Source organism: Rhinopithecus bieti, unplaced genomic scaffold (assembly GCF_001698545.2).
Source record: "Rhinopithecus bieti isolate Rb0 unplaced genomic scaffold, ASM169854v2 scaffold_42745, whole genome shotgun sequence".
In the NCBI taxonomy this organism is placed as follows: domain Eukaryota; kingdom Metazoa; phylum Chordata; class Mammalia; order Primates; family Cercopithecidae; genus Rhinopithecus; species Rhinopithecus bieti.
This window is the reverse complement of record NW_016819184.1, coordinates 5950124-5973702: the sequence shown is the minus strand read 5'-3', so window position 1 is coordinate 5973702 and position 23579 is coordinate 5950124. Positions and strand designations below refer to the sequence as shown.

Genomic DNA, 23579 nt, shown 5'->3' with positions numbered 1-23579 from the left:
GCAGCTCAATCAACTTTTACAAACTGTGTGTACCCACATACCCACATCCAGGCCAAGATGTAGACCATGAGCAGCACACCAGAAGCTCCCTGTGCCCCTTCCCAGACATTAACTTCCTGCAGACATAACCACCGCTCTGACTTCTTTCTTCTCTGGCTGGTTTTCTTATTTTCAAACTTTATACAAATTAAATCTACTCTAACTACTCTTTGTGTCTGGCTTCTTCTGCTCAATATTTATTATATCTGGGAGATTCACCCAGACAATTGCATGCAGCAGTAATTTAGTCCTTTTAACTGTCATATAGTATTTCACTGTAGTACATGAAAATGACTTATGATATATGTGGATTATTTCCATTTGGGGGTTATAAATAACACTGCCATGAACACACCTATTCATGTCTTCTTGTGCACATGTTAGCACATTTCCATTTAGGCATGAGAGTGAATTTGTTAAGTCAATGTGCATGAGAATGTTCAACTTTAATAAGTACAATAGTTCCCTGTTATCTGTGGTTTCTCTTTCCACAGTTTCAGTTATCTGAAGTCAACCACAGTCTAAAAATATTAAATGGGAAATTCCAGAAATAACCAATTTATCAACTGTGTGCCATTCTGGGAAGGGTGACGAAATCTCACACCGTTTCTCACCATTCCACCTTGATGTGAGTCCTCCCTTTGTTTGGTGATCCACACCAACTACTTTAGCCGCCCAGTAGTCACTTAGCAGCCATCTTGGTTATCAGAATTGGTACTGCAGCGCTTGTGTTGAAGTCACCTTTGTTTTACTTAATAATGGCCCCACAATGTAAGGGTATTAGTAGTGGTAATTCAGATATGCCCAGGACACAAGTAAAATGCTTCCTTTAAGTGAAAAAGATGAAAGGTCTCAACTTAATTTTAAAAAGAAATAAAACTGTATGCTGAGGATGCTAAGATCTACGGTAAGAATGAATTTTCTACCTGTGACATTGTGGAGAAAAAAAGAGAAATCCATGCCTAGCATCTAAGAGTGTTTGGTACTACCCACAGTTTCAAGCATCCCCTGGGGGTCTTGGAACATATCCCCCAGATAAGAACTGACTATTATACTGCCAAACAGGTTTCCAAGTGGCTGTGCTACTTTACATTCCCAGCATTGTATGAATGTTTCCATTGCCCCACATCTTTGCCAACACTTGATATTATCCTTTTTTCAAAGCCATTTTGGTGCCTGCCCATCCTGTCTCATTGTGGCTTTGATTTGTATTTACTTGACGACTAATGGTGGAAAGTTCATTTTCTCATGGCCATTGGCCATGACATTGCACCATAACCATAGTGTAGCTTTGCCTCAGTCCTTCCAATATACCATGTTCCCTACCACCACAGGGCCTTTGCACACACTCTTCCCTTTGACCTGGAATGTTCTTCTCTCCCTCTGCCTACCTTTGTCCAATAAACTCTCAACTTATCATCCTTCTTCATTTAGCCCAAGTACTCACTCCATCCTCAGGAAAGCCCTCCAAGCTTTAGCCTGAGGCAGGTATACTAGGCATACAGAACCACAGTATTGAATTGTGTTTCTCATTCACCAAAATAGGCTCATGCCCTAATTCCTGGAATCTCGGGATGTTACCTTATTTAGAAATAGGGCTGGTGACCAGGCGCCACGTCTCAATCCCAGCATTTTGGGAGGCTGAGGCAGGCGGATCACGAAATCAGGAGATCCAGACCATCCTGGCTAACACAATGAAACCCTGTCTCTACTAAAAATACAAAAATTAGCTGGGCATGGTGGCATGCACCTGTAGTCCCAGCTACTTGGGAGGCTGAGGCAGGGGAATTGCTTGAACCCGGGAGGTGGAGGTTGCAGTGAGTCAAGATTGCACCACTGCACTCCAGCCTGGGCAACAGAACGAGATTCCATCTCAAAAAAAAAAAAAAATAGGGCTGGTACAGACGTACTTAGTTAAGATGCAGTCAGATTAGAGCAGGATGGGCATATCCAGCATGACTGTGTCTTTAAACAAGGGGAAATCTGAACATAGAGACACACAGGCAGAGGGCAGATGATGTAGAGGCTTATGGGGGGAAGGCTGAGGGACCAGGGAGGCAGAGACTGGGGTGATGCATTTATCAGCCCAGGGATGCCATGGAGTGCCTGAGGCCACCAGACACTGGAAAGGGCAAGGAAGGACCCTTTCCTAGAGACTTCAGAAGGAGAGATGCCCTGCTAACACTTTGATTTCAGATTTCAAGCCTCCAGAACTGTGAGAGAATCAGTGTTCGTTGTTTACAGTTGCCCTGTCTGGGCTTACAACTTTGTCGTGGCAGTCACCAGGGAATGAATGCACCTGCTCCTCTCCTTCCCAGGACTCATTACAGATTGTAATTATGCATTCACGGGTAGGATTTTTTTCAGTAATTTCATCTCCCCATTAGATTACTAGATTATCAGAGTTGCAGGTTAAAAAGCACAGGGAACATGCCCAACTCCCTTCTATTCTCTTGCATCCTTCATCCAAACCTCATCTGCGCTGTAACAGAAAATCCTACTTTCAAAATATCCTAAATCCAACCACTTCCGACCCCCTCCATCACTCCTATCTTGGCTCAAGCCAGTACCATCTCCTGTCTAGGGCCTGAAGTCACCCCCTTTAACAGGCCTCTGCTTCAATGCTTACTCCCCGAAAGTCAACACAGTGACCAGGTTGATCCCTTTCATATGTAAGCCACAGCATGTCATTGCTGTGTCCAGAACTTTCCAGGGCTTCCCTAATTGGCTCATGGTTAAAAGCCAAAGTTCTTCCAGGGGCCCGCAGGCCTCCTACTACCTCTGGCGCATGTCTCTTCCCCTGATGCTCACTCCAGCCTCCTGCTGCCCCTTGGCTATGCCGAGCATGCTTCCAACCCTGACCTTTGCTCGAGCCATCCCCTCTGCCCGGAACGCTCTTCCCACACCCCATTGGCTCCCCATTGATCCTCTTCTTGAAAAGTGGCTGCCACCTCCCCAGAGCCTGCGCCCTGACTACCACTACCAGCTGTCCGCTGGTTTTGTTTCCCTTTTCTCCACAGTATGTGCCATCTTCTAACATACTATAACAATAAACACTACGACTTGTTACATTTCCTGCTGATATGGTTTGGATCTGTATCCCTGCCCGAATCTCATGTCAAATTGTAATTCCCAGGATTGGAGGTGGGGCCTGGTGGGAGGTGATTGGATCATGGGGGTGGATCTCCCCCTTAGAACTGTGTTGGATAGTGAGTGAGTTCTCATGAGATCTGGTTGTTTAAATGTGTGTGGCACCTCCCCACTCTTTTGCTCCTGCTAGGGTCATGTAAGCAGTGCCTGCCTCCCCGTCACCTTCTGCCATGACTGTAAGTTTCCTGAGGCCTCCCCAAAAGCAGAAGCTACTCTGTTTCTTGTACAGCCCGCAGAACCATGAGCCAATGAAAGCTCTTTTCTTTATGAATTACCCAGTCTCAGCTGTTTCTTTCTAGCAGTGGGAGAATGGACTAATACACCTGCCTTGACTTGCCTCCTGCACTAGAACACAAGCTTCAAGATGGCAGGAATCTTTATTTTGGTCATTAGGCCATCCTCACACCTAGAACAGGGCCCAGCACATCATAGACCCCCAGTAGATATTTGCTAAGTGCTCAGGGCTCTTCTGTTTTTGCTCAGCGTTGTTTGCTCAGTTCTTATGACAGTGCTGAGTACATAAAAGGTTTCCAGAGGTGTGTTGTGTTTTTATGTTGTTGTTATAATAAAATGAATACCTAAAAGAAATAATCTGGCCAGGCACAGTGGCTCATGCCTGTAATCCCAACACTTTGGGAGGCCAAGGTGGATGGATCACTTGAGGTCAGGAGTTCGAGACCAGCCCGGCCAACATGGTGAAACCCTGTCTCTACTAAACATACGAAAATTAGCTGGGTGTGGTGGTGCGTGCCTGTAATCTCAGCTACTCAGGAGGCTGAGGCACAAGAATCGCTTGAACCTGGGAGGTGGAGATTGCAATGAGCAGAGATTACACCACTGCACTCCAGCCTGGGTGACAGAGTGAGGCTGAGTCTCAAAAAAAAAAAAAAAAAAAAAGAAAAGAAAAGAAAAGAAAGAATCTGCTCTGTTATTCTTTCCTTCCCTCCTACTCTCCTTTTTCCTCTCCTCCCTCTCCCTATCCTGGCTTTTTCTGCTTACACAGTGTTTATTGTGTCCTTGAAGCACTAACACAGAATGACCTATACACCTGATTCCCAACCGTGCCCGTCCAGGAGATGGTCATCTGACCCGTGTGTAGCGGGGCAGGTGCCCTGCGGAACCATCCCCATGAGGCATCACTGGAGAAGCAGCTATGACTGCTGAATGGACACACAGGTGACTACTGATGCCTCTCAAATCAGACTGTTCTGGGCCCTGCCCGGATGTGGGCGTGGGAGATCCTAGGGGAAACTCAAGCCAGTGGTCAGGGAGATAGGGCACAAGCTGGGAGGCAGGGGTGGCCCTAGAGCTAGCTATATAACAAATATGTATACTTGTTTTAGAGATAAGGAAACTGAAGTCAGGAGCTAAGTGACCTGCTCTAACCCCACAGCTACTAAGTACAGACCTGAGACCCTAACCTTAGTTTTCTGGCTGAAGATAAACCCAGGACTCCTTTCCCGCCAGCTCCAGCACCCACGTGATGGCTCAGCTTGTTCAACAGTCACCCCCCGGAGCCTGTGTGTCCGCTCCGGAGTCATAACTGCACTGTGCCTTCTCCAGCGATGCCTCATGGGGCTGGTTCCCCAGGGCACCTGCCCCACTGTACACAGGTAGGATGACCGTCTCCTGGATGTGCACGTCTCCCGGCAATCAGGTGTGTAGGTCATTCTGTGTTAGTGCTTCAAGGACACAACATATGAAATTTAATAACATATTAAAGAAAAATGCACATAGCAAACAGAACAGAATCTATATCTGAACCAGATAACCCTGTGGTTCCTTAATAATCTGTGATTCATGGGTCAAGGAGGCTTTGGTGGTTTTGGACCCTTTTTAATTTGAGGTCACATTGCCCTTCTACCTGCTTGGTGTTTACGCTGTAAGCTTCTTGAGAAATATGAATAGTGCATCACCACCATAATAGATACTCCTTTTGATTTTTTCAAGGGAGTCACAATTTAAAATATTCGGTCCTGTTATTCCCATAAAAATCCAAATACCCCAAATTCCAGTGTGTTGGCATCCAAACACTGTGTCCCAGACTGTTTGCTTGAAGCCAGATGTAGAACAAAATCCCTTTATCAGAACAAACACGACATTCCTTGACTCGGAAACTACGTCTACTGTGATTATTTTTGCATCTGCAGCACTTAGCACATATATGGCCACCAAGAAGACCTTGAGAGTCACAGCAAGGTTTTGCATACCAGGAAAAACAAAAACAAACAAACAAACAAACAAACAAAACAGAAAATCGGGAAGGCCTGGAGAGACAGGTTTAGGGTCAAAGACACAGGTGCAGGGCCCAGCCACAGGCCGGTGTGGGTCGGGCACGGGTGAGATCTAGGAAAATCGTGCTGCCCAAGGTACTCCATAGACTTCCTGCCAGGAAAAATGTGGCCTCCAGCTTTGGTCAAAGTCGGGCCTCAAGAGCACTGGGGCCAAAAGGCACAGGGAGACATGTACAGGACGTGCCCTGGAATATGAGCTGTCACACAGGATAAAACTCAGTTGGTTCAATGTTCTAAAATTGCATTCATGTCTTCATGCAGGGGTACATATGAAGCCAAGGGCAGCGGCTGCTTCCAAGTATCCCACCTCATTTTAGGTAAAAAGGGGATGCGAACACTGGAATTAGATTCTAATATTGGCATCAAGATGCTCCACAGAATTTTTTAAGGAAATGACTGAGGAGAGGACTCATGATTCCTTCCAGTGGTGCTGGGGAAATGGCTCTGACAGACACTGTTATTATGGTCAGATGTTTCCTCATGGAAGAGCTACAAGAGGCGAGCCTCTCTCTCTAGGGGACCAAACTCTCAGTCATTTCTAACATGGGTGAGACAAGACCTGGTCCACAGAGTGCCAAACGACTGTGACCAGACTATCACAAAGACCCCCAGAGCCGTGTAGGCAGCGTGCTATGCTTTTCCTTGTGACCTCAAAACATCAGCTGTTTCTTCCAAGCTCTGATCTGAGCACCAACTTTTTTACATCCCCAGTTATAGGCAGGAATTGTGGTGACATCATGAGTCCCAACCACACACTCGGTGTTTCATTTCTTCTGATCACACATCAGATCCTGACTTACTGTAATTTAAATCCTTGAGAATGAGGTTGAAAGCCAGCCCTCTGATGTGGCAGTACTTACTACTGCAATCTGTTCAAGGCTTGCCAGCTAAGAAAATATCCAAAATAATAACAGTGGTGCAATAAGTCACTCTGGCAGGGCTGCTGTCCCTGAACCCCCTTCCTTAGTTTATGACCCAGGGAAAATATCTTAGGGTCCTCAAAGGAGGATTCTTTGGGGTGAGGCAGGTGATTGAGTTGCCAGTAGATGACCCACCTGAATATAGGGTCACTTCCTAAGACTAACTAACTAACTACAGGCAAAGGATCTAAGCATGTTTTTTTGGGTTTGGTTTTGTTTTTTTGGCAGAGTCTCACCCTCTCGCCCAGGCTGGAGTGCAGTGGCATGATCTTGGCTCACTGCAACCTCCACCTCCCAGGTTCAAGTGATTCTCCTGCCTCAGCCTCCCAAATAGCTGGGATTACAGGCGTGCACCACCATGCCCGGCTAATTTTCGTACTTTTAGTTGAGACAGGGTTTCGCCATGTCAGCCAGGCTGGTCTCGAATTCCCAATCTCAGGTGATCCGCCCGCCTCGGCCTCCCAAAGTACTTGGGTTACAGGCATGAGCCACCGTGCCTGGCCCTGAGCATGATTTTAGAGGTCATTGTCAACAAACACTCTTGGAGACTCAGGATGTTAATTTCCAATCTGTCTGTAGTTGCTCCCAGAATGGAAGAAACCAGTGATTGTTTCTAAATGAGATCACAGCCTCGCAAGTGAGTTAGTATAAAAGGGTCCTGGGCACACAGGAAGAATAATCATAGGTGAGGGGCCGAACTTTTGCTCTCCTGCCAAACTGGATGTCTTCCTTGAATTCCTGGAAAGCCTATTTTGTCCCAATGTAGTGATAAAATGTAAATGTTGTTTTTTTTCTCTAACCTTATATTATTAAGTTAACAAAAGTAAAATACCACTTGGAAAAAAGGAAGTATTAAGTTAAGTTATAAGCACTCTTTCAGTCTTCTGCTTAAAATGATGGAAAAAGAGACAGGTATTTCTGCGGTAACATGGCAAATGCATTCCAGTGAAAGCTCCCAGTCTAAAACCCAGCTCACCAGCCAGCCCATTCAAAATCTATACAGGTCTGGAAGCAGAAGACTGAAAAAAATTAATTCTAAAAACACATTAGCACAATTAAGAAAGCACGTTGAGTTGCTCAAAACAGTGTTTAAATACAGCTGTAATTACAGGATTTGATCTGAAAAGGAAACAAGCAGGGAGGCAGATGATGTCAGCGAATGGAAGGCAGCTGAGCTGCTGAGTTGAAGGCTGGGGCAAAACGGGGAAGGGACCTGAGCAATGTACCAGAACAGGCCCCACCGACACAGAGGAACAAGAGGCACAGGGCGCCATGCACAGGACTCTGCAGCTTCCACGCTCACCTGTGACAGTGCACTCTGTGGTCAGGTGCTGGTGCTCGGTCAGACCACTCATAGACTCCAAACTCACCCATGACAGGGCACTCTGTGGTCAGGTGCCGGTGCTCGGTCCCACAGACCATTCATAGACTCCACACTCACCTGTGACAGGGCATTCTGTGGCCAGGTGCTGATACTCAGTCCCACAGACCGTTCATAGACTCCACACTCACCTGTGACAGTGGACTCTGTGGTCAGGTGCTGGTGCTTGGTCCCACAGACCCATTCATAGACTCCATACCCACCCACGACAGGGTACTCTGTGGCCAGGTGCTGATACTCAGTCCCACAGACCGTTCATAGACTCCACACTCACCCGTGACAGGGCACTCTGTGGTCAGGTGCTGATACTCGGTCCCACAGACCGTTCATAGACTGGCGAAAGTTGTACATGAACCAATGCTGCTTTTCTGTGTCATAATGACATCATCCCTGTATCTGCTAACCACACAGGGCAAATATGCACTAGAAAAACACATGTGACAGCAGACCAGCCCGCCCGGCCTCCTGCTAGGCTTCTCCTGCTTAAGCTCCCTTAAGTACTGCAGCCACTCCAGGGAAGCTTTGTTGATTCAGCGCATCCATATGTGCAGACAGCGTGCTCACACGGGGTGGGGAATACCCAAAAATGCAAGAGTCACATTTTCTGCAAGCGGCTCAGCATTTGGTGAGGGTGCCCATGAATAAATCAATGTGAGACAGTTGTCAGAAAAGAGAGATGTACACAGTTCGATCACTATTCCAGCTGTTGAACCTACACCACTTCTATCTGTTGACTTGGGAGGCAGTTTTATGGCATCATTAGGAGAAACAACTTAAGGTTTAAAGCTGCCTGGATTCTTAATCTGCCTCTCCTGGGAAATGTGAGCTGAGTCACTCCATGCTCCCTGTGTCTGTTTTCTATAAGGCAGAGATAATAATAACAGGACTGTCTTCCATGTTGGAGGAATAAATGAAATCACGCACATAAGGCACTTAGCACTGTGCCAATAATGCCTGGAGCTGATGCCCACTCTCCCTCTGCTAGAGACTGAAGCATCTTGAAGGCAGAGAATTCCTACGGCTTTTTGTCGTGGCCCTTTCTGTGCCCGTCACATAGCAGGCACCTCACAAGGGTCTGCTGCAAGAATGAATGCTAATGGGTAAGAATATGCATTTGAGAAATGCCAAAGGCAATTTTCTTTCTTTACTCCTTTTGACCCTCACAATACCATGAAGGAGGCAGAGCCAGCGGTGGGATCTGCACCTTCCTGATGACGATACTGAACCTCGTAGAATGAGGGCATCTCACCCAAGGCCACATGGCTGGTCAGCAGTGACCAGCACCAGCATCCCAGCCTGTGAGCCCCATGCCTTCCAGCCTGGACCACAGCCACATCTGCGCCTATAGAGTCCTGGGCTGGCACAGCGCTGGGCTAAACCGCCTCACAGCCTGCACTAGGGCATTAAACACAGTTTCTAATTCTGACATCTTGGTGTTTCTCGATCACAAAATCCCATTAGCTCAACACGCCTACAAAATACTCGTATGTGAGACAAGATGTGGTTATTTTTAAACTGCATTTCAAACCGTTCTGTGTGGGGAGATGTATTTTTGGAGCACACTGACTTTAATTATGCACCTGTGACAGTGGAATCACACCGCATGTGGCACTGGCTCTGGAAGACACAAACCACAAAAGTGGGCTGACCTCGTCCCCATTTCCCTGTGTCACCAGCAGGCACAGGAGCACAGCCCTGCTGACACCTCGATTTAGCCTGGTGAGCTTCCCATGGGGGACTGGGGCTGTATGTCGAAGCCCACAGACACACACTGCAAGTGACGCTGCCCTCTCTGGGGTTGACACCAGGTACCTGACTGGGGTCAGAGCCAGAGGCTGGGGATGGCGGGCCCAGATTTGGCTGTTAAAGCAGCAACTTCCCAGTCTAAGAGCAGGTACGAAGACTTTCCTGTGAGAAGGCATCAGGGTAAATAAGACGCCACTGAAGAAAGAAAAACCCATGAAGACAACTCGCACTGATGTGATTCCCGAACACGGCCTCCTTTTCACCCCGACCACAGGCAGGAGAGTGCGCTCGGTCAACGCATTCACCGAGGGGAGCCTGGCGTCTGCCTGGGGTGGGCCTCCCATGGGTGAAGGACTACCTGAAGCCGGGAAGATGAAGTGAGGACAGCCTCGCCAGCTGCTCCCTGCTGGACACCCCATCCACGGCGAGGCTCCTGTGCAGCCCAGCAAAGGCAGGTCCGTGAATAAACACCATCTGCACCTGAGCCAGGTCTCCGTGCTTGTCCTCGGTGCACCTCCCATGTTGCAGGTGCTATTCTGCACACCAGGGGCTGGGCAAGCAGGAGAAACAAGGCCACATCTAACATGGAGCTTACTCACAAGGAAGGGACAGATAAAACCCAAGGAAATAAGTAAATGAAGGTTCAGAGAGGGACCCAGTCACCCAGGGCCAACCTGGGACTTTCCTCATATGGTAAGTAGAAGCCACCAGAGCCTTTCAACAGAGGAAGGAGATGATCCGGGGAATGTTTTAAAATCAGAAGTCACCTAAGGTCACCACTCAAGGAGCCCTGTGAGTGATCAGGACTCTCGTCTTTCTGATGAGGCAACTGAGCCTCAGAGACATGAGATCATTGTTCCAAAGGCCCCCAGTCTAGAAATGTCAAGGCCAAGGTCTGCACTCAGCATGCCTGTCTACAACGTCTCATTGGCATACTCTGCTTGGCACTCTGCCGGTGGAATTCCCAACTGGAGGGACACAAACACCACGCCCCTCCACCTTCCCATTCAACCCCAACACATTTAGGATTAACAGGACCTTTTAATTTTTTACCGAAAGCACAAATAAATATGGACACTTTCTCTTTTTCAAAAGATAATTTCAATTATAGTGAAAGCATGCAAAGCATCAGATGACATCTCCCCTGATGAATGCACAAAACAGGCTGCACACACCCTGCTTGGGCCTGACCGTTATTTCCTCAGAGGACTGGAACCCCTTCTAGGGTACTGGAGGCGCTGTGCGAACATGAACTTAGCTCTGGCTCAAGCTTTGAGGGCTCATGTGTTCACCCTCTCATAAAACATAAGAGATTTGTTTGCAGTTGACAGTTGTGCACATCCAAATATTTCTTAATAGTTATTACTCTTTTTTTACACGAGTATGTATAAACCAACTTTTGGATCTCATTGAAGTTAGTTCTGCAAATGTTCTACTTGAATTCCTCTGAACTAAAAAGTGGCGGAGGTTAAACAGTTCGAAAGTCTGTTTGATGCGGTGCATTCTGAGGGGTGGGGTGGAGAAACAGCAAAGCTTGGAGTCAGAGCTTGGCTCAGATGTCCCCAATCCCATGAGCTCCCTGGGAAGGACCCTTATCTGTTCGTACACAGTTCCCAGCACAGCAGCAGCCCCTCGCACATTTACACAGATCACTGGGGGAGTGAGGGGTCCGCTCTGCCACTTGGAAGCCATTAGCTTTGAGTGCACCCTTGATGGCCCTCAGGGCCATGGGCAAGGAACCTCCTCCTTCCCTAAACCAGAGATGGTGCATGTACAAAGGGACTTGGAAACTACTCCCCACACAGAAGAGCTCTAGAAAGAAAACTAGAATACGGTGCCATTAGGGAGCCACACAGGACGGCAGAGATCAAGTGCTAAGTTGAGAAAGAACAGATCGGCAGGAGGTGGGGCAGGAAAAAAGACCTGGGGATGGGACGGCAGAATAACTCCGTACCCAGAGATGGCCACACTCTAACCCGCAGAACCTGTGCATATATTAGATTACATCGCAGAGAGGAATGAGGGTCACAGATGGAACGAAGGTTGCTTGAGGAAGGGAGATGATCCCAGGCTATGCAGGTGGGCCCAGTGTAATCTCAAGGATCCTCAAAAGGGGAACAAGAAATCAGAACACAGAACCAGAGAGACGGTCACATGAAGACTCCACCTGCCTTTGCTGACTCTGAAGAAGGAAAGAGCCACTAGCAAGGAACAGGGCAACTTCTCAAGACTGAAAAGGGGAAGAAAATTGATTCTCCCTACAGTCTCCAGAAAGGAGCACAGCCCTGCACACCTTGACTTAGCCCAGTGAGACGTCTGTCCTCCAGAACCGTAAGAGAATACATTTGTGGGAAGAGGCTACATTTATTTGTCACAGCAGCAATAGGAAACTCATGCATGGCTCAGGTGGGATTCATGTGAGTGGGGCATGGTTGGGCAGTAGAAGTTTCTGGCAGGGGAACCTGCTACAGAAAGGGTCTGGAGTCAATAATTGCATGGCATGTAGAGTGTGCAGGGAGGAGCTCACTTTCCTGGAGCAAGACCTTGGACTGATGGGACTGACAGAGAGGGAGGCCTGACACTCTTGAGGCCCAAGTTAAGAAAGGCTCTTGAGCCTCCAAGAGGGAGACCAGCCAGAATGTGTATGGCCCCAGGAGCCTGGGGCTTGACCTGGGGGAATGCAATGGAGGGAGCCACAGGAAAGCCTAGAAGATGTGTGTGTGTCAGAGATAAGAAGCATTGGCAGGAAGGCAAGGGAAGACAAATGCCACTGCCTCATGTGCCACGGCTCTGCCCCGCCATGCCCCAGGCATTCCACCTTCTCCTCCTGTCCTTTCCAGACCAACAGCATGTGGAAGAGAAATGTTCAAAAGGCGGCAAAGGAACAACCTGGGTGCAGGTACTGGTGGTCTCACTTCTACTCACGACAGTCTTTGGAGAAGACATTGCCTCCCTGAGTCTCCGAGCTCTCTCTGTAAAATTAGGATCATTCAGCAATATCCTTTCTTACTGTGAGAATTCGGGCTAATGCATTTTAAATCCTGGGCACTGCCTGACCCGAGCTCAAGGAACCAGAGCAATAAACAAGGCGGTCAAAATCCTTCCCACCACAGGGCCAGGTACCTGGATGTTGAGTCTCCCTCGATGCGCGCCCAGGCCATAGCGCTTCGCTGTGGAGGCATGGAGCTGGAAGTCTGTGATTTTTAAGGTTTCCAGACCAAGAGGTGGGCAACCTGGAAAGGACAATGCTTGTTAAAAACAAGGACAGATGCTGAAAGGGATGAGTTTCTTACTTTCTAAATCTGGCCGCGTGCTTTTCCATTTTCCCCTGAACGCCACCCACAGGCATGCCCTGTCTTTCCAGACACGGTTGATTGAACTGTCAACATTAAGCCTATGTTCTTTCTTGTTGGCATTTGCTTTAGGGGTGTTTTTGCTCTGATATTCCTTCTTTTTTGCTGTCCATGCTACTGTCTGAGGCTGTTCCCAATTAAGGATCCTTCCCCAACGTGACTCAGTCAGGAAGCATCACTGGAGCTCTGCAAATTAATCAGAACCTGCTGATTTTGCTTCAGCAACTCTGGCCTTCATATTGTGCGTGCTAATGAGCAGAGGAATATAAGTAGAAAAAAAAAGTCTATTGTTTTCCATTCTCTGCAAAACGGATAATATGGAGCACGGCTAGTAAACACCATTTGCCCCTGGAATAAAACACCAGTGCTTGATCGTCCCAGCCTAGCCCATTGTCTGTAAGAATGACAGTGTTTACAGCAGCATCCAGAATGGGTCTCCTGATCCCTGGGCTGCTGTTTGCCCCCACGCCCACCACAGTGAGTGGGGAAGCATTTAGTGAAGGCAGAGGGGTGCACACAGTGAATGCGAAAGGCCATGCAGCGAGTGGGCGCCACACAATGAACTGGGGGGCCCCGCATTGAGGGGGTTTGTGCAGCAGGCATGCCAACCACCCAAGGCTGACCTCACAGAGGAAAACCTGGTTACCATGCCCTCTTCCCTCCCCAGGACCCTCACACCTTCCAGGCCTGAAGGACATGAATCTGACCCAAGTGGTGGTATTTCCTGGGTCCCACGTGTTCACAGAGTCATTCTCCATCCTGCCTACCAGAAATGGACTTCAAGTGGCTGACCAGCAAGGTTAATCCTCACACTACATACTCAGAAATCCTCACTGCTGCACCTCCAACAGCCCTGCCTCCTCACAGAACCTTCTTATGTTGTCCCAGCAGCCCCACCCTGCCCCTCTCATGGTCGGGCACCTCCGTAGCTTGGCCCCCGAGCCCAGGTTATAATCCCACACCCCGTCACTCTCTGAGACAGCTAGGAGACTGGGCCCGTGCCCTCCACTCTCACCTCAGGACAATGGGCCCTTTCTGTCAAATGCCACTCGCCTCTTGGAGCTCACAGTCCCCAGCAGTCACTGGTATCCACCAGAGGGCCTCGTCAGAATCCAGGGCAAGCTCTGAGAGTCAAGACCACTGACCCATTACACTGCCTGTCCCTTCTGAGAGGCTGGACTCCAGGACATCCTGCAGCCTGGCCCCAGGAGCCTGGGCTCTGGCTCAAGCTCTTGGGTTCCCTAAGCTGGGGTTGCTGCCCCTCTATGCCCCATTCTTATCCTTATCTCCTGCTCACTCCTTGCTCTTCTCCCCATCACCTGGTCTCAGCCTGTCCTGCCTTAGACACAGTCAGCTTTCTCAGGAATAACCAGTCTGTCCTGAGAGATCCTGCCCACCAAGAGACCCCACCCACTGAGAGAGAGACCCCACCAACTGACTGTGACACCAAGCTGGCTAGGCAGCAGGTTCTATCAGGCGATTCCTGGTGGCCTGGGAATAGCCTCTATTTATCTTTACTCTGCCAGCTATGGTTTCAGGGTTCAAGGGACCTGGGGGATTTCAGACCTTGATGGGGGGAACCAGGCACAGGTCCTGTCCCTCCACATCCTGGTACTCAATACATACCCACAACAGTCCTACATAACCAAGCACCAGAAACACCAAAAGGATCTGCTGTCATCTTATGAACCTGTTTCATTGCCATGTTGAAAGTCTTCCCATCCACCAGCTTCTTCCTTGATAGCAGAAGACACAGCAGGCAGTAAATTCTATGGACTTCCTTCAGCAAAGCCACCTTTATTTATATCATTTATACAGTCAAAGTGAGAGACAGACAGATGGACAGATAGCCCACCAGATGGACAGGCAGACATATATAGATCATGTACCATCTCAATAAAGCAACAATAATTGCTATTCAAAACATTTCTTCCAGAAAAAGACAATGACTCCTATGCATGTGAGTATTTTAATTCAAAAAAGGAAGTACCTGACTAAAATTAGATATCCATCAAAATTGCTTTTCTGCCAATAGACAGAAGCTCTGTCACATCCTCTTGCCAAGATACAGAAGGGGTGAAAAGAAAGTGCCCACAAGTGAGGTGTTTCATGGATGCACATCTAATAGCAACTGAAAATTGCAATGCCTGCCCTCTCACAGGCTGAGTTTCCCGCAGCCAGCAGTGCCGGCAGCTGCCACATCTAACAGCCACTCTTGTCCACTCCTGTGACGGTATCATGGCAAAGCCAATAACTTCACTCCCTCCACCCACAGCACAGATGATGACTTTGTGGGAGGAGCCCAGATAAACACACACGAACTTGGTTTGCTCGCAAATGTGGTCTTACAGGAACCCAATGCTCTGACACTGGGATTTTTTGTCCTTATTAGAAGATGCTATTTTTAGAGCCATTAGTTTGGTTTGGAAGCCTTCTCCATTGCCCGTGCCACTTACAAAGAAGCTAGAGATTCCACACAGAGAACACACAAAGTCCTTGAAAGGCAAAGACAGCATTACTGATCTGCGTGGGTTAGCGACGGCCCTTTGGTTGTGAGAAACCAACCACAGCCAACTTAGACAGCAAGGGAAGTCCCTAGAGAAATGACAGGGATGGCAGAAAGTGAGAAGGACAGAGGCGGGACACAGGACATGTGCGGGTGGAAAGGCACAGAGCTCCTGTCATCTAGGCAGTAGAACAGTGGATTCCAATGGCACTGTCCACCTCCTATCACACCTCTGAGTTTCCACTCAACCTCATGCATGCCTCCAGAGAGGGCCTGACTCACCTGGTCCCCTGGCTGCCCACTGGGATCAGGGTGCTGTTAGCAAAACAAGGGGATGCCAAATTCACAACCGACATGGGGCATGGGACAGGCATCTGCATTTGCTGCCCAGAGCTGAGTGTGAACACAGCTCAAGCAGGCTCGTCCAGCTTCTGAGTTATCGGTTCTTCCAACTGCCTCCTCCTACTGGCCAACCCCAAGAGGGGCAACACCTCCATCTTCGCTTCCTCTGTCCCTTCCTTTCCTGGGATTTTTGCTCCTGACTCCATTCATTCACAGTGGCCCTGGTCACTCTGTGGCCCTTTGGGACTCCTCAGCCTCTTCTCTGTTTCTTCTATACTGGGCCCCGCAGTCTCTCGCTCTTAGCCACTCCTCCACCCCCACACCACGCATGGCCCTGGTTTCCATCACACAATGTTCTGCTCTTTCTCTTCTTCCCTCTCAGTCCAGACCTTCCTTCCTTGTTTGGACTTTGCTTTCCACCTCCCCGAGGGCAGTCTTTCCCCTGCTGCGGCACAGGCTCATCACCCTCAGACTGATTCCCTAAGAGAGGCCCTCCCCTTCCCTGTAACAATCCACCTTCTGAGCCCACACCTCAGCTATGAGGTGTCACAGGCACCGTCTCTACCACTCAGCATCCAATGACATGCACAAAGTTTACATTCAGGGCCGAGCACAGTGGCTCACGCCTATAATCTCGGCACTTTGGGAGGCCAAGGCAGGCGGATCACTTGAGGTCAGGATTTCAAGACCAGCCTGACCAATAGGGTGAAACCCCATCTCTACTAAAAATACAAACGTTAGCCAGGTGTGGTGGCACATGCCTGTAATCCCAGCTACTCGGGAGGGTGAGGCAGGAGAATCGCTTCAACCTGGGAGGCGGAGGCTGCAGTGAGCCGAGATCATGCTGCTGCACTCCAGCCTGGGCTACAGAGTGAGACACTGTCTCAAGAAAAAAGAAAAAGACAAGTTTAGACTCAGACCACTTGCTTGTCTGGAGACCGGCCTATTGACGTGGCAGGCAGGCCTCAGAAACCTGGTGGCTCCCATCAGGCAGGTGTGAATGCAACAGCTGGAGTAATCCGCCTGCAATCTGCAGCGGAAGCAAATATCCAGTCATCTTCCAATGTCTGCTGCAAAAGAATCTCCTCAAGGTTGTCACCACTTCTTCCTCGGCACTCTGTCCCCTCACTTTCGTGTGGCAGAGGCCGCAGTATCAGTCAGGCCCACAGCAGCAATGTCAGCTTCACTTGGAAGGTTCTCATTTCATCAATCTTCCATTCTTTATTTTTCCTTTTGATAGCCTCCTCTCCTTCCTTCCATCCCATGTCTGCCTCACTCTGACTTCACCCTGTTTTCCGTGAGCATCAGGGCAATTCACAAATGTGACTGCAACCCTGCCTAACGCAGGGCACCATGCCCCGCAGCACGGCATCCTGCAGGCTCACATAAAACTACCCACTGAGTCAGCTGGGAGCTACCCACCTTCACCAAACCCCGTTTGAAAACATTTGTTAAGTTAAAAGGAAGGTTAAGAATAAAGTAGTCGAAGCACAAGCTCACTATCCCACATACCTTTATGCAAAGATCAACAAGGAAAAAATCCCGTATCAGAATAAAGCATCCCAAGGAAAGTCCCAAGCCCATCTTAAAGACTTGCACTGAACACCTGGCACAGAATCTCTGCATTTAGAAAAAGGCAGGGTTTTCCTATGCTAAAGAACAGGAAAGTAAAGGACTAGAAAATAAAACACAGGAAAATTATCTTTTGCTTTAAAGATTCTAAATTAATTCAAAATACAGAATATTGAAATATTCACCAAACTTAATACTTCACTTCGATGAATTTCAGAATATTTCAACCTGATTCGTTGTTCTTCTTTTCTTTCTACCCTGAGAGCATCATCCTAGAGATTTCTTTCTTTCTTTTCTTTTCTTTTGAGACGGATTTTCGCTCTTGTCACCCAGGCTGCAGTCCAACGGTGTGATTTTTGGCTCACCACAATCTCTGCCTCCCAGGTTCAAACAATTCTCCTGCCTCAGCCCCCCAAGTAGCTGGGATTATAGGTGCCTGCAACCATGCCCGGATAATTTTTGTATTTTTAGTAAAGACGGAGTTTCGCCATGCTGGCCAAGCTGGTCTCAAATTGCTGACCTCAGGTGATCCACCCGCCTCAGCCTCCCAAAGTGCTGGGATTACAGGCGTGAGCCACCGCACCCGGCCCATCTAGAGATTTTTGACAGGTCTACTCAATGTCTAAAATGAATAAAGTGACCTGCTCCTCCCTCAAGTTCTCCGGCTAAGGGGAACAATACTACAGTGGGGAGAGAATTATGCAGGATGAGGAAACCACTTGCAAAGCATGCTGAGCCACGTCGGAGAGAGGAGGGCTGGGGAATCTTCAACCTGCAGAATGGTGTGGAGGCCTCAGAGCCACAGGGGCTAGAACAAAACATTTGAAAACATCTGCAGTTCCCAGGCCTGCAGACACCTTGAAAAGTGGATGAGACCTCTCTCAGCTGCACCCTGGGCTGACAAAGACCAAAGGGAGCACAGTGCAAACAAGTCACCAGAAACCAGCAGCTCCCACTCCCTTAGGCCAGTGCCCAAGGCCACTCCTGGTCCCTGAAGTAACATCATTGTCAGCACTTCAGTCTCTGGGCTGCACCCTGGTCTTTGGACCCCAGCCACCATGGGGAACTGCTGCTAACACCATAACCCCAAGGCAGCTTCTCTGAGGCAATCAGCAGCCAGACAAGATCCACAGCATGAATGAACCAACATCCAGGAAACCTCCATGTCTTCAAAACCAGAAATCTCAAAAGAAGGGCAGAGACGGCAGAAAGAAGACAAGCACTGTCTCCCAGCCACAGTCCCGGGCTTGTCTAGGACTACCAGGAGATTACCAAGCGTGATCATCAGAGTAGCACAAGACTTTGCAGCAGCAATCTATGCATTCTAAGGGCTGAAGGAAAAGAAAGTGGGATCTGGAAGCCACTACCAGCTAAGTTACAGTCAATAGTCATGGTAATTGTCATGGTCATTAAGGGCTCTTTCAGACACAAGAGTATTCAGAAAATGTACCCTACTCCCACCATAACCATAAGCTTTTACTAAAAGAACAGCTGGAATCACGGCGCCCAGAAACATAGACATAAAGGCAACCAGACACGTGACCGGCGGGCGCAGCAAACACTGAGGACTGCATGGCACTTCCCGCAAAATGAGCCCAGAGAACACTGCCAGCCAAAGAACTCCAAAAGCATGGCAAAGTTAGAACGAGAGGTTAGAATTCCATCGACTTTAAATTCTCAAAGAAACATCTGCTCGTGGTCCCAGGAACTGTCAATCACAATACTACTTCCAAGGACTAGGACTTTTTCCCATCCTTCAGAAAACATTACTGAGAAAGACAGGACTGTTGCATGGGTGACTAAGCAAAACCGAGGAGAAGCAAGGTTTCGAAGCTTAATTTAAATATCTGTAATCAGAGAGTTTAAAAAAATCTTTGTTGGAACTGTAACATATTTGTATTACAATGTCAATTGATGATATAATTACTAGGTTTAAAGAGTGCTTGAAATAAGTGGGAAACTCATTGGCAGCTCTTCATCCCTCAGCAGTGTTCTGCCGGGGTTCCCAGCCAGGATGCAGGAAAGCAGGCTCCAACAACCAATCGCTCAGTGACTCTTGAGCCAATTTGTTCCAATGGCCTCAAGACGAGCTCCCCGTTCCTCCTCTAAAACAAACAAATTCATCCTTTACCATTAAATCAAGTTTCTGTTGCTTCTAGAAAGAAAAAAGGATCTAATCCTGAGAAGCATGTGGGTGAGGAGAACACAGAAAAAAGTGTGAAAACATTTCAGGAAAATATTAATTAGAGATCAGAGACGTGTCACCATCTGGAGGAAAGGAGAGTGACAATCATCCACGATGAATCTGCTTTTCTCTTAAAGAGAAAAGGCTCTCTGAGAACACACCACGTTGAGCAGGGCGCCATCTCCCAGCCCCATGCTCTATTCCTCGGAAGGTGAGCATGGGGTCCCCTGCCTCATTCTACCCCACCCCACACACACACTGCCTTAGATCTGACTCTTGCTAGCAGTCTCTGCATTACAGATACTTTACCAAAGAGACATCTGCCCTCTGGCACAGATTCATTAGTCCTCATCATCGTCATCATCACCACCATACATTACCATCTATGCACAGCAACTCTTGAACAAATTGCAAATGTCCTTTGCATTTAAGATCATGGAGGCCTTTGTGGCCCAGAAATTCCAGGGCACAGTCAGAATATAGCATATAAGTAAGAATTCTCAATCTAGCATCGACCCCAACACCCCACCTTCAGTATTCCAAATCTGTCTGGGGCGTGGGGGGCTGTTATGGAGTCATGTCATGAAAATTATTTTAAAAGTGTAGTGATTTGGGGAGCAACAAGGAAAACCTGCAGGTAACTACTGCGAGACAGACCAGCTAGAGACTCCTGTCATTGAATCTGCACAATGACCCCAAGAGGTGGGCATCGTGGCTCATCGTCTCTGAGACTCAGGGATGCTGAACACCGTTAAATAGTCATTAGGTGTCTGAGTTACAAAAGCTCAAGCATAATCTTTACACCACCTCCGTCTGACTTGAAAACTAGAGAGCATAACACAAATGAAATTGCTTGGTGGTGTTTGGGGTCACACCAGGAAAAGGGCTGGAGCCAAGACAGGCGTCTCACGCTGGCAGACCAGAGTTCAGAGTACGAGGCCCTGTGGCCTGCTGTGATCGCCTCAAGACATGGTGGGCGCTTCCAGGAACAAGCTCACAGCCTTCCTGAACTTTTGCTTTCATTGCCGCCTATAAATGGAGTAGCTTTGACTTAACAGAATTCTTTCCTTCGCCTTTCTGAACTTGACATTCCCTTTGATCAGTGAAGTGTGGAGGCAGCTTCCCAGTGCACTGAAAATCTGTCTGCAGTAGCTCTCTGCCTTTCTCAGATACCACTGGCTTCCCTGAGGGACAGGGCGTCTCTCTGGGTCTTGGGAAATCTCCGAGCCAATCTCGGCCTTATCTAGTTGTCCTTGGAAAGCTCTTTAACACCCACCACAGGAGAGATGATCCTTCAGACCCTCATCACTGAGCTCCTCCAGACAGCAGTTCTCACCCCAACTGAGCATCAGAATCTCAAAGAAACTTAAAGGAAAGGTGTCTTAACCCCTCCCCAGAAACTGATCAATAGGACAGCAAAGGAACCCACCACTGGTCTGAAGTTCCCAGGTGATTCTTCTGAGACAACCAGTCTCAGAAGAGAGTCCCTGCAAACCTGGCTGGGGTCTTTTACCTGTGAGGCTACACAAGCTCAGAGATTTTCTTTCCCAGACCCCAGTGGATCCAACAGAGGATACTCTCAAAGAATTGGGTTCCAGCCCACGCTGGCTACAGCAGCTGAGATCTGGAGTCAACCTGGAGCCTCAGCCTCAAAGGTTCTGACCACCTACCTCCTTCTTCAATGTCCAGCTCAGTGGCTGTTCTATCTGAAAAGCCTCCCAAGACTTCCTCCCCTGCACTCAACCCTCTCAGCCTACTCACTCCTGCCTTTAGCCTAACCTTCTAGGAAAAGTCCACACTGTTACCGTGGTAGTTTAGTCTGTCTCCCTGAACAGGCTGTGAGCCTCAAGAGCAGCAATGACAAGTTATCATCCTCGAATGCCCAATGCCCAACCAATGTTCCCAAATGAATGAATTTGCATTATGATCCAGTATAACTGATAATCCCTATGTCTGCATCATCATGGAAAACTAACACTATTCTTTATACATTGCTTATAAGGCTCAAAAAAAAGGAATTATTGATTCAAAAGAACATTTCTCAACCCTCAAGCACTTGCCAATTATTATCTTCATAAATTTTTCCACATCCGTGTACCACTTGCACTATTATTTCCCTAATGTTTTTATTTAAATCAGATTACTTTAATGAAAATATGTTCATGTAAAAGGAAACTTTATCACTAGAGGATAACATGAAAATATCTCATGACCTTGGGGTGGGCAAAAAACATTCTTAGCCCAAAGCAAAAAGTACTGACCACAAGAGAAAATATTGATGATTGGTCTATATTAAATTTAAGAGCATTTGTTATTCAAAAGACACCTCTACTAGAGTTAAAAGTGAGCCAAGAAGTGGGATATTCACTATGCATGTATCTGATACAGGACTCATATTCATTGTATTTTCAAGAAAAACAAATAAACAAACAAAAACCCTCCTATAAATCAACAAGAAAAACAACAGGCAAAAGAACTGAACACCTATTCACAAATGAGGTTATCCTAATGGTAAGTAAGCATTAGTCACTAGTCATCAGGAAAATGCAAATTAAGACCACAATGAGATATCAGCATATACCCCCCAATATGAATAAAATAAAGACTGACAATATCAAATGCTGGTAAGAATGTGAAGCAACTAGAACTTTCATTCACTGCTGGTAGAAGTGTTAACTGATACAATCAATTTAGAAAAATCTCCAGCAGTACTTAGTCATATACTATGATCCAGCAATTCTTATAGGTATACATGCAACAAAAATGCATTCATATATACACCAAAAGACTTATTCAAGAATAGTCCTAACAGCACCATTTGTAATAGCCAAAAACTGAAAACAATCCAAATGCCCATCAACAAGAGAATGAATAACCTGCAGTATAGTCATGCACTAGAATCTATAAATCAATAAAAATAAATGAACTATGCGATACACAACATAGATGAATCTCATAAACATCATATTGAGCAAAAGAAGTCAGACACAAAAGAGCATACCATGTGTTATCCTATCAATATTAAGTTCAAAACAGGCAAAAGTTGTATCTGATGGTAGTTATCTTTGAGGAGAAGCAGGAGTAATGGTTACTGGCTGGAAGTAGGAAGGAGGACTGAAGTTGAGACCTCAGAACAAAAATATATAAAAGACAAAATGCTGCAAGAAACTGGAAACTCTGCTGTATTGGAGGTTCTGCATTTTGAGCTAGTCAACATTTACAGATCTGAGAAAAGGCTTAGACTGTCCCTCCTGGAGAAAATCTGGCTGAATCTTGCCTCACTGAAAAATAAATAAAGAACGAACACTAATGTACAGTCTGTGCAGAACAAAAAATTCCACCAAAAGAACGTTAAAGGAGGTATACCATCCAAAACACTCAGAGAAATAATGTGACCTTGAAAGTAACTTGATGTGATAGCTAGGAAAATATTTCACCCAGACACTTCTCATCCTTTGTATAATCCAAGAGTCATAGCCTCTACTTGCCATTAAAAAAAAAAAAATGCTGAAGAAAAGGATAAACAGAAAATATTTTAAATAAGGCCAAATAGCAAGAAAACTAAAAATACAAAAGCAGAATTAAAACCCACAAGGAAGATCTATTCTTTATGAATGGAGGTCTTTGCCAACACAGTAAAGAAAATCAAGGTATAAAATTGAAAAGGAAAAAACAAAATTGTCATTATTTCATATACATCATGATTTTGTACTTAAATATCAAATAATATGTAATTAATGAGAGTTTGGCAAGATTGCTGAATATAAAATCAACATTCAAAATTAACTATACACTGTAGTCTACCAATAAAGAGTAGAAAATTGAAATTAAAAGTATCACAGAATAGCAAGTATCAAAGGGTAAATCTATTAAAAGATATATAAGACCTCTAGAGATAAATTTCTATGAGAGATATTAAAGAAGGTCTAATATGTGGAGAGATATACCATGTTCATGGATTAGAAGAGTCAATGTTGTAAATGTGTTCATTCTCCCAAATTGATTCGTAAAATCAATGCAAATCTAAATCAAAATTCCAAGAGCATTTTTGTAGAACTTGACTACATGATGTAAATGTGTGCGTGTGTGTT

General features: G+C 46.9%; 1 protein-coding gene across 2 annotated transcripts in view; it reads right to left on the bottom strand.

Moving 5' to 3' along the window:
- CPXM2 (carboxypeptidase X, M14 family member 2) overlaps positions 1–23579 on the bottom strand; it is a 146482-nt gene that overhangs the window by 104593 nt on the left and 18310 nt on the right. The window contains exons 1-3 of one of the 2 annotated variants that reach the window (XM_017858730.1): positions 14874–14959; positions 14510–14619; positions 12654–12763 (exon numbers count right to left, since the gene is read on the bottom strand). In XM_017858730.1, the coding sequence (XP_017714219.1) occupies positions 12654–12763; positions 14510–14588 (189 nt within the window). In that variant the 5' untranslated portion in view covers positions 14589–14619; positions 14874–14959. Of the gene's footprint in view, positions 1–12653; positions 12764–14509; positions 14620–14873; positions 14960–23579 lie in introns of those variants that run through there. The other variant, XM_017858729.1, reaches the window with a different exon arrangement.